Raw genomic sequence first — 15832 nt, 5'->3', positions numbered from 1 at the left:
CTTGCTCTCATCAAATGTGTTGGTTTAAGCTATTTTAAGCACATAAAGCCTGAACAAAATCCAAAGAATTACTTCAAAGAAAGTAAGCATTTGCAGCTTTTCTCATGTGAAAGCGTGACTACAGAGATAAGTATGCTGTTTGTTGACTACAGTTTTGCAACTGTTGCTTATCTGAGAACAAGCAGCTGAAGATTATACAATCCTGAAAGTAGGTGAGGTGAAGGTAGCTTGACGGTTTCATTTTGTCAAAGTGTAACTAATTCAAAAAACAATTTTATCAGTGCTTGTATTGCCTTTGTATTTCCTTTGGAGTCTACAAAATCATGGAGATTTAACAAGGGACTTTAGAACTTCGTGATTACCATTTCCACACAAAACAGACAGTAAAAATACAGCTAGCCAGGTACTGTACTGTCCAGAACAAGGCTTATTTGACTCCTTCCAACATGTTTGAGGGCTAGAGGAAGCTATCCAAAAGCCAAAATAGAAGGATGCCAAAAGCTTATGCTTCATTTATTGCTCTTTGGGGGAACCCAGATCGTACTCAAATCATCTTGTTTGGAGGCACTTAGTCCTAATCTCTCCTGCCTGCATCTTCTTTAGGGGTAAGATCTGTGATGTTGCTGTCTGCTCTTTACCAGGAAGAAATTGGCAGGGAAAGGAAAATACGACAACTAGCAAGAAACACTGGGGCAGAAAAGTTCATATTGCTACTGTACAAGCGATACTGCAGCATGGTAGGCTTTTGGGAACATGGATATATTTTGTGGGCAGCACAGATGAATTTTCCTGCCATATTGATTCCCCTTAAACATCTGCTGCTGCTCTCAAAGGATTGAGGCAGGAGTGTTACTCACAGCTCGTTCACCTGGCGGTGCCATGTCAGGGTCACTGAAAAGACGGAAGTGAGACAGAGACCTCTGCAGTCTGAGTCACCCTTTTTGCCAAGCCCTCACCTTTCCAGATATAAACCCTGCAGCCATGAACAGCTTGGTCACAAACCACCACGATGTGGCCCTACTTTGCAATTAAGGCTCTTCTCATAGTAGTTGTTGCCTTGAATCCAGTGGCTGCCACAGCACAGAGTGACACAGATGTCAATGAAGGAGATGTCTATCCCCCACTGTGGGACTTTGCCCCTGAAAACCTTCAGGATTTCCCAGTTAAGGACAACAAAATTGTCATCAATCCTTGGAACTATCGAGAACGACTGGGAGTGTATAAGACCTTGCTGAAGGCTTCAGCCAAATATTTTACAGCCTTTGGATCTCAGAATTCTGGCAACATTCTCTGGGGATTACCATTGCAGCATGGGTGGCAATTTCGTACAGGTATGAATTATGTCCTTAACCTACTGGAACAGATAAGTGCTTGCCAGATCAGCTTTGGATCACTTTTTTACAAGGCTTCTGCCTTGCAAGACTACTGTAGACTCAGATTGTACACTTTGACATACTATGCTAAGCTGCCAATTTGAAAGAGAAATTCTCGATGAAGGCAATATCATAATTTCTTGAGAAATAACTATTTGGCTTTCTAATAGGAAAAGATATTAATAAACATAGAACTGATCAGAATCTAGAGGGACTGTGGGTTAGCAGCACTAATAGGTCAAATGATGAAGGCAATACTTCAGTTACCTAAAAATCTATGAAAATGCATTCCCAGTCATCCTAGTTTATTGCAGGTAGATGTGAGGGTCTTCACACTGCAGTATTCTCCTTAATTTGTTAACTGATAGGCTTCTTTTGGCTGATAATGTTATGATCTTTTACTGATGATTCAAGTCTTATTCTCATAGTTACTCTGCCACTCCCACTAAGCTTTTTCCCCTTTTTGCCTTACTTGATTACTTTAGAATTAGCTTCAATATTTTTAAATACTTTTTTTTTATATAAAAAATATTATTTCTTTTTTCTCTTTTTTCTTTTCCCTTTCTTTCTTTTACTCTCTCTCTTTTTTTTCCCCTTCATTTTTTCTCTCTCTTATTTTAAAGCAAGTTGTTTTCTGGGCAGACATTCTTATTTGCTGGTTAGCCTGCACTAGGGAAGCAGACACAGAAATGCATGTAAAAGACCTTTTGAGGCTAAGGCTGCAATATCATATCCATGGCTTTGCTGGGGAATGTGTTCTCCTATATGCTGCTTCACATGAAGCGTACAGTGTATGAACTTGTGCCTGGCAGTAAATCCTTCTTGTTTGGTGTAAGCAAATGCATCTGTTTGCCTTCTCTTTATTTTTTTTTTGTTTATTTTGTTTTGTTTGTTGGTTGGTTGATTGATTGCAATCTGTAGCTTTTTTAAGTCATAGGTTTTATTTGAAGATGTATATTTGCCTGGAAGAAAATGCAGACACTGCAGCTGGTGATGTAGGAGGGCTGCCAGCTTTTAATCACAACTGACAGAAAATTAAATACTAAGTAAATAAAGTAAGTAAGTAATAAGTAAATAAAGAAAAAAGATAGCACAAGTAGCAAAATCCATGAAGGCCACGAGCTGGCAAACAGCAGCAAGAACTTGGTTGGAGTTTAAGCAAACTTTTTCCTCTTTTCCCTCTTTCTATGTAAAAAAACAAAGAGAAGATGAAGGGGATGGGTGATGCAGGAGAACTGAACCAGTGAGTGGCTGAAAAAAAGATGCCTTCATACAGAACCTATGCTTGAGTGGTAAACTGCTGGAAACAATCTAATTATGTTGTGTGGCCACATCTGCAAAGTGAAAAAGTGCACAGTTGTAATAATTTGTTTCAAATAGAGATGAGGGACATAGTAGAGGAGATGAAGATTTGGATTACATTGAAAAGCCAGGTGAAGATTAACTGTCATAGAACTGATCTATAGAAAGGATATGTATATTTGAAATTACTTGATCAAAAGGAAAAAAAAAGTAAAAGGAGAAATATAGTATGAGTAGAAAGTCTTTTACAGAAGGAAATGCAAGAAGCATTTATTGATGGTTAATTGTATAGCAGGATAAAGAAAGTAAAAATTTTGGTGTGTACAGTAGTGAAGTTAGCAAACGTGTAAACCTAGTCCAGATAGGCATCTGTGTTAGATTAGTGAAGAATGAATGAAGCATTTGATTATCAACATAATGAGCATAGATAATTTAAAAGAGGAAAGGGTGCTGGACAGCAGATTCCTGAAAGAATCACTGAATATATTGCCTCAAATATCCAGTCTGGTTATGAAGGTTATATTGCTGAGGAAGCACATTTATAAATACAGTTCTGTGTAAATGATAAAGAACAAGTGAAACTGCTATTTTAATAAGAGTGGTACAAATATTTGTAATAAGCTACTTGTGGGCATAAAACGAAGTCATTAATTTGCCCAAATTTACCGTAGAGTAGATGTTGGCAAGACAGGATATTTTGATGGGCAAGACAGGATAGCTGACTACAGTGTGATTATAGAAAGAGAAGTTGTTACTTCACAGAAGGAGCTAAACTGAAATAATTCTGCTACACAAAGAAAGGAAACTGGATAGTTTCTACCCCCACATTTGCATATAGAAGTACAAATCCAAGAGCAAGAATTTTAGTTTCAGCTGGCACAATATGCCTGAAGAGTAGGAAACAGTGTCTGTATTTATAAAGAAGGAAAAAAAGGAATAATGGCACAAAATTCTTACTTCAACAGTAGGTGAGACATTAGAATAAGTGTAAAGAGAAGAATATATAAAGACATGGAGCTAAATAGAAATTTCTGTTGAGCTGCATTCCCATCTATTGCCAGTTCTTCCTCTTGGTACTCTGCTACTGAAAGACATGGGCTTGAGCAGCTAGCATACTCCAACATGCATTCTCTGTCCAGTCAGAGAATTGGGTGATTCTCTGATTTGGATGATTAGGATAACCACAGAGTCACAGAATCACAGAATCACAGAATCATAGGTGTTGGAAGAGACCTCTAGAGACCATTGAGTCCAACCCCCCCCTGCCAAAGCAGGTTCCCTACACCAGGTCGCACAGATCTTGAAGTCCTGGCCATTGCTTTCAGATGACCCCACAGGTATTCTCAAGGCATGTTCTGACAGGATGAGGAGGATGTTTGCACATAATTCACAAACCTTTCTTCTTCTTGAGTAAAATGTATCAAGTGTCTTAACAGAATTTTTTGGGGGTTTTTAAAGAACGTAGTAAAGTTCTAATCTGAAAGAATTGACAATATCTGTATTCAGTTAACTTGTTAGAGTGTAGGTGCTCTGCAGGGTAAGGATTGAGACCTTCTGGAAGTGCTTATGTCATTGAGCCTGACCATGGTACTTTCATGTCATGTGCTTAAAGTGAATTTCCTCACTTCCTACATGACTATTTACCATGTGATATACCTAACCAAGTACTTTAAGGAGGTAGGCTGTTCCTCCATGTCATGTGCTTAAAGTAAAATATGTCTTACATGCTGTCACAAATAATTGTGAAATGTCTTGCATGTTTGTTACAGAACAGATGCTTAAAAAACTCTGCTAATCAGATACAACAACATTTGCATGGTTAGCTTAACAAGAAGGCAATGTTTGTATGCATCATTAAACTGAATGGGACTCTGTATCACACAACCCAATTAAGTGATACAATTACTAGCACACTTAATTTGTACTATTCTGGTCATTAAACATCTCTCCTACAAAAACAGACTTGCATCTGCTGGAAATGATGCATCAGCTATGCACATGTTTATGGCTGTATGTGCATGTATATTTATATATCTATAAAAATATCATAGCGATGTCCTACTTTCAGGCAGTTCCATAAACTCTTAGAATACGTTTTACAGTGAGCAATAAATTCAACTGTAAATCATGGTCAAATTATTATGCACTGCATGAAGTATTGACTGAGAAATTAAACTACTGTAGCAACAGTGGTTTATGAAGCAGAACAACAGTAATTGTTCTATTTCTCTTATCAAAATTCTCCAGGCTTTACTGATACATACAGATATATATTCATTTCTATTGTATTTCTTGTGTGAAAAAGGTTGAGAATTTGAGAAATAATGGTACCTTCTTCCATTTTATTTAGGCAGATTAGCAGATCCTACCAGTGGAACTTCCTGTGGCCACAGAGACCTGTGTATTTCTGTAAGAAGTTGGTGGTCCTGTAAGTATTCTCTAATACAATGTTCTTCAAAATATGATTGGTGTCCTAGAAGGCAATTCAGAGTTTTTCCCCCTCTTGGACTTCTATCTGACATAGTGATTGCAGCAATAATAATACTTCATTCAAAACTTGCAGCAAGGTGCTTAAGTGTGAGTTGACAACTGTTTTGTGGAAGGAAAAAATGCAAATTGAAGCTTTAAAAATGCATTAATTAAAAAAAAACTTGTTAAAACATTTGGGAAACATAATGAAGGGTATCAGTGTTTGTATGCATTTGTAGAAATTACAGTTTTCAATTATTCTATAGCAGATTTCTTTGGTTTAAATTCTAGTTTTTCAAGATAAAACTGAGTGTGAGAATGTCAAGCAGGAATCTTTTTGGTCTTCTCATCACCATTGGTAGCACAAACGTAACAGTACTTTTGTCCCTTCAGCCATGCTTCCACGGCTTCACTGTGGTAAGCAGAGTACAGTGAACGAAACAAAGGGAGGCATTGTGCCTATAGTATCCCAATAATGTCATTATTCACACTTACAGTATTTATCCAATGTAATATCGAGAATACAGTTACTACTTTGACCTGGCATATGTAAATTGTAATTGTTAATTTTTATTCTCTATAATACTGGAGAGAAAGTGTAAAGATCTTTATTTCCAATATCATCATTCCTGACATTCTCATTGTTTTCGTCAGTATGTCTAAAAATTCACATGCAAATAATTGAACTAGTCCTCCGAAAAAATGGAGAAACCCAAGATTTCAATATCCTTTTGATAAATAACTTCATTCATAGGTAGCCCCTGTTCAAGTGGAGAGAGCAAATAAGTGTTTTTATGGTATGCAGTTTTTTTCTTGGAATGTGCAATTTGTAAAAATGTGTATCATAACTGTAACTGGCAAATAGGTATAGCCAATGTACCTATGAAAATGTTATGCGTTGTAGGAAGCAGTGTAATCTCAGTGATTGTGAGTCCAAATCATATTTGTAACCATCTTTCTATTAGGCAGTGCCAATAAAAAATAAAACGAAGGGCCAGCCATGACATATGTCAGCCATATGTGTTGTTGGTATCAGTCTTGGTAGGTGTGATGGAGCATCCTATCCTCCTGTGGTACATAAGGTCCACTGCAAGACTTTCTGCAAGAATTATGGGAGAAATTATAGCATGTGAGACAGTAAGTACTAGATTTTAAACAGTGAGGGATATTTTGTCCTTTAGCTGAGAACTTTGCAGAAGAGTAAACGACATGATCTAGAATGCCACATGCAAGTCAAGGGTACCCATTGTTCTGCAGGGCAATCCACTGAGTAACTCTTTCAGCATAAATAGAACAAACACCAGTGTTACAATGCTTTTTGTCTCAAGTGCAAGTGCATGTACGTAGCTTCTTTCCCACTGGTAATTTTTGCATCCAGTGTCTATATGGAAGTGGACTCCTTGAACAGCTATGTGTGGATAGAATTTTCACAGAGTTAGCCTTAGAAGGCAATTTTGTTCTGAGTCCGCAAATAATACAAAAATAACAGTTCAATATTCTCATTTGATAAATCAAAAATATTTAAATAATTTTTCTACATAAAAACTAAGCAAAATATACATATGACCAGATTGAATAGAAGGATGCTTGTGCTTCCAAATTCTAAAATCTAAGTGAACACACTATTTATAAGCAAACAAAACCACTAACATTTTCCTTGTATCCAATTTGAGTTAAAGTCAGTGTTTTTAAACTCTCTGTTTTTTTATTTTTTTTGTGAAAATGGAAGTCTGGCTCCTTTGGAAAGATTAGCTTCCATTTTTCTAAAAATTGAACTGATAGATAGGAGAAGAGAAAAAAAAAAGACAAGCTTGATTTACAGTCAGTACTTATATCTAAATCAGTAAAATTATGAAAATCTGTTTTTCTTTTTTTTTAATACACTTTCTCTCTGTTGGAAAGGGAAAGGGAAAGCCACTCCATTTCCCGCCAGCCCATTTTCACTCCAGCACTCTTTCATTCACATTTTCACTCCTTCACTCCCTCTGCATCCTTCCTATTCTGCCTCTTTCTGCAAGACCTGCTGCCTGGCTGCAGTGAATTGCTGTCTCTCCCCATCACACCATTGCCTTTTTGTGAAGGCTTCTGATGGTGAAACAGCAACTGAATTCATATCTCCTCATGTGATCAAAGCTGTGAGCACAGAGTAAATAAAAATGTAAATGTAGTGCCAAACCAAATGTCACTGTGATACTCAATCCAAGTTCAATTTGTGTCTGGATGTGAATAGCACTAGGTGCTCAGGAGAAGGTGTCCTATGCAGTGACAAGTGAGAGGGATCACTGCATAGACTTCTGCAGAGTACCTTCCTGAGACAGAAACCAGATTTGCTTTCAGTATCTGCATTGCCACTCTTCACTTCTGAACACCATAAGTCTGTATGAGAGCCCTCAGAAAATGTATAACCTTGGCCTTGATTTACCCTGTTGTTGCAGGAATACACAAAAAAGTATTTCAGACTGCAGAGAAATGCCTTATTGTTCTAAGCATGTAAGCGGTTTGGTCTGGTCTCCAAGGCAACCCTCCCTGGCATGCCAAGCTGGGAATAAGCTTAAGCCAGAAACTCACATTTAACATGTCTCAAGACTGCTAAAGTTCTGTCCTTTTGACCAAGAATAATATTCACTGCATTCTTTTGCTGTACTGTTATCTGTTGTGTGAGTCCCCCAAGCAGGTATAAATAAGTAACACATTCAAGTATATTTAAAAGTAAGTGATTTATCATGTGAAATCCAAGTTTCAGCTTCTCTGGTGAAAATAGTGAACGAAAAGAAAAGACAGCTTATTAATGGCTCCCGGTGAGACAATCTTCTCATCACCTGGGACCTCTGTTTGGCTCTTGTCACTGGCTGTGTGCTTTCACTAAATACTTTCACTAGCCAGGCCCACACACAGGAGCTGGAATAATTGTTTTCCAATTACGAGGATAGGGAAACATGATAGGCTATAATGTTTTGATGATTTTGGTCTCTCTGCTGGAACTGTGGGCAAATCTGGGCAATCCATGGCCCTGAGATTAAGCATGAGCAAATGACCTCTTAACTCAATGGCTCAGAGCTACCTACCCAACAAAGCTGGACTTTAGGCTGTTCTGTGCTGGAAGTCATTAAAATTTATTTCTACAAAGAAGAACACAATCAAGAAGAGGATTTAAAATTCTCTTACAACATGAAGAACATCAAAATTCAGATGAACACTTTCACAGGAAATGTGTTCCAGCACAGGCAAGAAGCAAACTTGGCTTACCTACATGCTTATGGCCTACATATAAATTAATATTGAAAGTTGTGTCTGAATCATTATAGGTATTGCCACTAGAGGATTTCAGTACGTACGTCCCACTACTGGACGTGATTGTATCAGTGGCATTTGAAATGCCTGCATTTGCTGTTGGAGAGGTTTCATTTCTCCATGTGGGAATTGCTTGTTTCCTGGTGCTTAATGCCTTCTCCTTTCTAATTCTTGTTACAGGTATGAATTACTACCTGTCTATCATACCCTTTCTGGGAGCAGTGGAAGCTGGCCTCTTTGGGGAGGTGCAGTATGAGGTAGAAATGCTGCCTCCAGAGGAAGAAAAAGATGATTTCTGCTATAGTGTTGCTGACTGCCGTTCTCGCATCCCCGACCTCATGGATGAGTGGAAGGCCTACTTTGAAGTAAAGAAGTTCAAATTTTTAAAATATTTTTTAGGAGATTATACCAGAATATTTCTTTTTAAAAACTAAAATTATTATTTGTTATGTTTTGTTAGCTTGATTTGTTTTCAATAACAACTTGATAAGCATAGTAAGAAGTGGAAAAAGGAAAAGTATGACATAAAGTGAATGAGAGATGAGGACAGGATTTTTACAGGTTATCGATTCTTTTCTTTCAATCTAATTTTGTATTTTAGCATCTGTCCCTGTTTTGTTAACAGTTATACTTCTTTTCCTAATGTTAACAATGTCAAAATATGCAAGAGAGATAGACATCACTCTTGAGAAGTGGTCTTGAGATGGTTTTATAGGGCCTGTTTATTAATTTGTACATCAAAAAAACTGAAATTCAGCAGGATATTTTCTAATACAACCACAAACTCTGTTTCCTCCTTATTCAGTTGCTCCCTAATCACAGATGACAGCATTTCTTACTTCATAGGTTCAATAACAATTTTTATAGGTAACCTTCTTTGTTCAACATTTTTGTTCAGTCAGATAAATGGTAATGATCAGCAAATTAAAAGCACAAGTACTTCTTGGTGATTGTAAGTGGAGGAATAGGTTTTAAGAACAAGACTGGATTTGTTTTCTTCAGATTCTTTATACTAAACAGTATATTTAGAAAGTTATTATAAAAGATCACTTTGCAAATAGTCATAATGACAACCATTAAGGCTCATTTTCTTATTTTTTGAAAATTTTTAGCAGTTGCAGCTGAAAGAGTACAAACTGTTTTTCAAGAAATTCAATATTTCAGCCTAGAAACTTCCAGGGCACTCAGATGCAAAAGTCCACCAAATTATTGTGACAGAATACCTAGACTACGTGTGAAAAACTTTCGCTCTGTTGAAGCTAAAGAATGGCAAATTCCATTAATTTCAGTTGGAATAGAAATTCATTCTAGAAGTCTATACTAATAATTTCTCCCTATGTTAGATAAAACAGTTATTTACAAAGTACAAGTAACACATTCTAACTACTCATAAGCAATTTTCTTTAGCTTGAAAACTTATTCTTTTGTGAAGTATGTATGAAAGCGTGAAAAACATATTGATTTCGAAACAACCTCTCACTTCTCTACCTTTTTCTCCCCGTTGCTGTAGTATCTTCTGACTGCAGAGCAAAACACCATGAACCTGGCAAAGTCCTCCTTCATGCTGGATGATGCTCTCCACTACATGTGGAAGGCGCATGTTGCCTCCATTGCTTACGCGCGGCCCAAATTCCAGGACAGGTATGGGAATGTGAGTGGTGGCCAGGGGGACCTTCCCACCTCCATGCTTGTTTGTGAGGATAGTGCCTGAATAATGCCCATGTTAGGCTTTGGGCTTTCACTCTCTAGGAGCATGAAATATCTGGCAAGAGTTGAAGTCCCTGCACCACAGGCTATGATAGGCAGTCAGGCTATGGGCTTACACAAGTGGCTGATTCCTACCTGGGAGCCAGGGCCTCAGCCAGGAGCTGTATCTAACCTGTTATGTCAGGAGAAATTAGGTGTAAAGTGCTGCAGGAGACTTTAAGTCACTACTAAATAGAGATTGCTCAGGAATTTTTTACTGATCAAAACTCATTTGGGATAAATGATAGGTGTTGTACTGTACATTTCAATTATCTGATCATTTTTTAACTTTTATTTCTTACAGCTTAAAATATCTCTCTGATCCAGAAGCAAATTTTGGCGAAGACTGGGCTAATGCCGTAGATTTCATTGCAGCCACACATTTCTCTACAGATTTGCAGAGCACAAATAAATTTCAGGCTTTCCTGCCTCAGAGGATGCTCGTTAAAGGGGATGTCCTCCCATCCATCAGTGGCTTCAGTCCACAGCAAAACAAAGTTCTGCTATCACTGAGAGCTCTTAACAAAGCAAACCAATTAACAGGTACGACCCCCATCTAAAGAAGCCCGTAGTCCATAGATATCTTACATCTTCTTTCTCTATATCTTTCTCCACATTAATGCAGTGATTTTCAGTATAAAATAATAAAATCACTTCATAAAGATGAACAGTAAAATAGTATGCCTAAAAGTACAACCACAAGTAAACTGCACCAGAGAAAGTACAGCAAGGAGATAACACTGACAATATGTGATGAGGATTTGACATTAGACAAAAGTTGTGTTTGTAGGAGCAGATGCCCTTACTCTTTTTTCTCCAGTTTGCCCAGGAACTTTAAAAATGAACACTAGCTTGCATTTCACAAGTTAAATCTGAAACCATCAAAGTTGTAAAACAATTTGCTGGATCAGATCAAATGATCAAAAACAATGATTTGTATGTCCACGAGTACTCTGCTTTGTTGTTGTTATTGCTTTTGTGTTTTTAGTTTTAGTTTTTAGTTTTGTTTTCATTTTCCCTCTCAATCTTTAGTCTCACAGCAAATATTATGCAGAATCACAGAATTAATCTCTCCCAACAAAACGCTATCCTTTAGACAGCTTTAACTAAAACAAGTTCTTCATCACCATCCAGCGGTGAGACGTAGAATTACATTATTCTGATGAGCTGATACTTTTTTTGTTGTTGTTCTTTAGGATCTTTAATCTTTTTGTACTAAAAAAAGCTATTTTTAATATTTATGTGAAAACACAATGTAAAGTTATACCATAAAAGTGGTATCCAGAGCCATAGATTGTTTTTTTTTTTTTTTTTTTTTTTTTTTTTGTGGTCTTCTGTCTATATCCTTCAGTAAAAATTCTCTCTGTAGCTGTATTTATACATGGCTGTGAAAATGAAGATATTATATGTTACAAAAGAGCACTCACACTCCACAAAGTCTTTTCCTCACACACAATGTGAAGGTTGCTTCATAATTTGAATAAGGTTCATAAGAGCTCAATCATATGCCTTGTAACCTATGTCACAGTTCAGGCATAGTTTCTTTTAAGTACTCCGTCCCCTGTGTGGCAGCCTATGCCATGGATCACAGAAACACAGGTTTCTTTACCAGCCTAGAATTCATCTCTCCACAGTGCGGACAGCAAGGAAAAGCAGGAACTGGAGATCAGAAAGCAGGGAGCAGAGCACCAGGGCAGCAGAGCAGATGAAGGTAGCACTGGAAGAAGAGAGTAGAAGAGACACAGGTGCTGAAGTCAGTACTAGGAAGGAAAGAGATGATGTTCTATAGGAGTGCAGCCATAAACAGTGAGGTCTCTAGCTGAATTCCCTGGCTCTGCAGGCCGGAGACTTCCCTTACTCTATTTTGAAGGGTTGGGCTTTGCCTTCAGCTGAGAGTTATATGTGAGCAAGCCCAACCTGGTGATAGCTTTGCAGATCAAAAATGGAGCTTTAAACTATATTGAACTATATTTGGCTCTGGACTGACAGCATCAGAGTGGATCTGAAAAGCTATATCTTGCTGTTACAACACTCATGACAAAATGAGACATACTATTTTGTAGAGCCAAATTCTTCAAACTTTTAAACATATTCTGTGAGAATTGGAGTCCTCTTGTGCTGGCAAACAATGGCAGCTGAGTGTGTACTTCATAGGATGGATTCCTGACCAGCTTAGAAGGAGATCTGATTTCTTGATTCAGTTTGCTTACCCTTTATTTCCTTCCAGCTGTCTCTGACAGGAAGCTGTATGAAGATTGTGCTATATATATTGCTGTGATGATTTCACAGTGGTGTGCAGTCCAGTGTCATCACACTGCTCCCTCATCCTCCCTCCTTGAAAGTCCAGGAGGTGAAAATATGACCAAAAAAGCACATGAGTTGAGACAAGGACAGGGAGATCACTCACCAATTAACATAATGGGCAAAACAAACTCACCAGAAGAGATATTGATGTAATTTACTGCCTATTGATAACAGACTAGAGCAGTGAAAACTAAAAACAAACTGAAAATGCCTTCCTCTTCTACCTACTCCTCCTAGGCAGAGCAGGGGAATGGGGAATGAGGACTGTGGTCAGTCCATGACATTCTGTCATAGTCTTTTTCTTCCCCTGCTCCATTGTGGACTCCTCTCCAGGGCTGCAGCTCCAACCTGGGGTTGCTCCTGTGAGGGCTCTCCATGGGCTGTGCCTCCTCCAGGACTCATTCACTGCTTTTCCGTGGAATCCTTCAAGGCTGCACATGGACATCTGCTTCACATGGTGCCCACAGGCTGCAGAGGGATGGAATGGCCTTCTCTACAACGGGCCTCTCCTGAGCTGCAGGGAAGCCAGCACCTCCTGCCCTCCTTCTGTACTGACCCTGGTGCCTGCAGAGCTTTCTCTCACATTTATCACTCCTCTCTTCCAGTTGCTGCAATGCAGCAGATTTTCCCTTCCTTAAATCTGCTTCCAGAAGCATAACCAGCATAGCATCTGTCATGGCTCATCCCTGACAGTGGTGGGTCCCTTCTGGGGCAGCTGGAGCCGGCCCTGATTTGCCATGGAGTAGCATTGTGTTCCTCTCTCAGAGGCCGCCTTGCATACCCCCTCCACCAAAACCTTGCCACATAAACCCAATGCAACTGCCTCTAAAAATTCTCCACTAATGGACAGCCGGAAACTTTACTGACTGAGTGCTCTGTTCCTCAGAGACATATGAAGACAAAAGGGCAGCAACCAGATCCAGGCCTGGGGCTCCCAGCACAAGACACAGAGCTATTGGAACAGGTACCATAGAGGAGGGCCACTAACATGGATTGCAGGACTGGAGAATCTCTCCTATGAATAAAGGTCAAGGGAACTGGGCTTATTTAGTTTGGAGAAGGGAAGGCTCTGGGGAGACTTCATTGTGGCCTTCCAATACTTGAAGGGAGCATATAAACAGGAGGGGAAATGACTGTTTGCAGGGGTTGATAGTGATAGGACAAGGGGAAATTGTTTTAAATTAAGATGGGAGATTTAGGTTAGATATTATGAGAAAGTTTTTCACTCAGAGGGTGGTGATGCACTGGAACATTTTGCCCAATGAGGTTATGGATGCCCAACCCCTGGATGCATTCAAGGCGAGGCTGAATGTGACTTTGGGAAGCCTGGTCTCATGGCTGGTGACCCTGCCCATGGTAGGAGGTTGAAAATAGATGGTCTTTTTGAGGTCCTTTTCAACCCAGAACATTCTATGACTCTTTGCTGAGGCCTCTCCCTCAGTGATTCTATGCTGAGGCCTCTCTGTCTGTACTCACTGAACTGCCTGGAGCAGCACCAAGATACTGCCTTCTCTTAACTCCTCATCTCCCTGCTAAAATACAGTGGAAATTCAGTTCTTCATTGTTGCCTTCTATAAACTAAAACATTTTTTTGCAGGAGAATGATTATTCTTGTAGATTCTTCTTTTATCTGAGATTTTTTTTGGTGGTTCTTGTATACATAGAGGTGAGCAGTGGGGAGCAGACAATGAACACTGTGCAAACTGGTTTTAAATCAGGACTGGTCAGGCATGTTTCATGGAGAATGACTGCTAATTGCCCAGATGAAAGTATAAGGGCCATTTGCTTCTATAGCCTGAGGCCTCAGCTGGGCAGAAGATGACAGAGATGTGCATGACTATAACCATCAGGCCGTTGCTTCAAAAGCTATGAAGCTACATGCAGGAGAAGGTCCTGACATGTGTCTTCAATCATTTTGATTTGCAACACTGGTGACAAGAGAACAAGCCAAGTTGTCTATCAATACAAAGCCCGAAATGAATGAATGGCCTGTGTCTTCCCACATAGCTGTAGGCAATTACTACTCCATTGGCATGCTCCAGCCTTGCCTACATTTCACTGTCCACAGGAGAGTGGTTAGGTGTTTGCTGCCAGATGTGTACTTCATCCCCTGTGTGCCTCAAGCTGTGTGTATTCCATGTTAATCTGACAGTGTCACATTATGTTTCTTTCCAAGGAGGACTGATGCTGAAGCTCTGGCAAAAGGCAATGTCTACTGAAGAAGCAAGAAAAATTGGCCGAAAAATAATTGAAGATTTGCCTTACAGCCTTAGTTTTGACCCACTGGGAATATATAGTGATTTGAGAGAGCTGATTTCACAGCACTCTCTTTCCTGAGAATAAACAGTTCCAACACTGATTGATTTAATCTTTTAGCAGTTACATATCTGGTAAACTGGTCTTGGTAATTTCTTACGCAGGATTTCCTGAGTAGCCATGTGAGCATCTCTCTTGCATTGAATCAATACTTTTATCCTTATTTTTTTCTTTTCTTAATTAGGTCATTTGTTTAATTCATTTCCTTATTAATAAAATGCCTTACAGAAATCTGAGTTTATTACTTTCTTAGACTTCGTAAATGATATATCATTGTTGGAGAGAAAATTGAAGGCAGCTTGCATTCAGTTTCAGTCTGTTTTTTCCCCCTGTATATAGTGATCCTAGCAGATAAGTACTCAGGTCCTTGATGATCCAACTGATGACCTCCACAAACTTTTCTTTGAGTTATGAGCTGATACTTTGAAATTTTCCTACCAAAGATGCTGTTTTACAGAGCAGCTGCAATGTTTTTAGGTTTTTAATATTACATAGTTCAGTACAGATGGATTCCTTCTCTAAGATGCTATGCAACAGGTAAATGCTGCACCTGACGCTCAGGAGACAGTCCCAAGAGATCCTGAGCCCAGTGTGACTCTTCTGCACAGTTCTTAAGTGACTAAAAGAATTTCTGGTATTTGGTTTGTTACACTGACTTCAATAAAGCATTGATTTATCTGTCAATTTCTGTGATTAGGTAGTATATAGCTCTAGAGTTATTTTTCCATTTGTACATTAGATGTGATTATTATGAAAGAGTTGAGTTTGCACTATGCATCATCACAATATCTAGTGCAGTCAGATCCATATGCTGATCACAATCTTCTGGATGACAACACAATATGGACAATTAATCATAAAAACTTGGCAACAGAAGTTGATGGAAATAATTGGGACAGGGGGCCTAAAGGCAGAAGTTTCTTAGGAACTCTGCTGACTTGGCTTCTCCATCCTTACAAAAACTTTACCTGGAGAATAGGAATGGCTAGAGCTGCCTTTGCAAGATGGAGAGCTGAGGACAGCAGCAGAAA

At 38.9% G+C, this 15832-nt stretch overlaps 1 protein-coding gene across 1 annotated transcript; it reads left to right on the top strand.

Annotated features, from left to right (window-relative positions):
* Nucleotides 1-981: 981 nt before the first annotated feature.
* Nucleotides 982-14974, top strand: CUNH6orf58 (chromosome unknown C6orf58 homolog). The gene is given in 8 exon segments (XM_065734288.1): nt 982-1007; nt 1009-1331; nt 5026-5103; nt 8616-8800; nt 9946-10076; nt 10486-10724; nt 14662-14765; nt 14767-14974. Coding segments are annotated over 8 exon segments (1110 nt in total). The 3' UTR covers nt 14791-14974.
* The last annotated feature ends 858 nt before the right edge of the window (nt 14975-15832 follow it).

Source organism: Cyrtonyx montezumae, unplaced genomic scaffold (assembly GCF_038088225.1).
Source record: "Cyrtonyx montezumae isolate F1298 unplaced genomic scaffold, pur_monq_1.0 scaffold_0, whole genome shotgun sequence".
NCBI lineage: Eukaryota > Metazoa > Chordata > Aves > Galliformes > Odontophoridae > Cyrtonyx > Cyrtonyx montezumae.
Note: the sequence above shows the minus strand (reverse complement) of the source record. Positions and strands in the feature narration are given on the sequence as shown.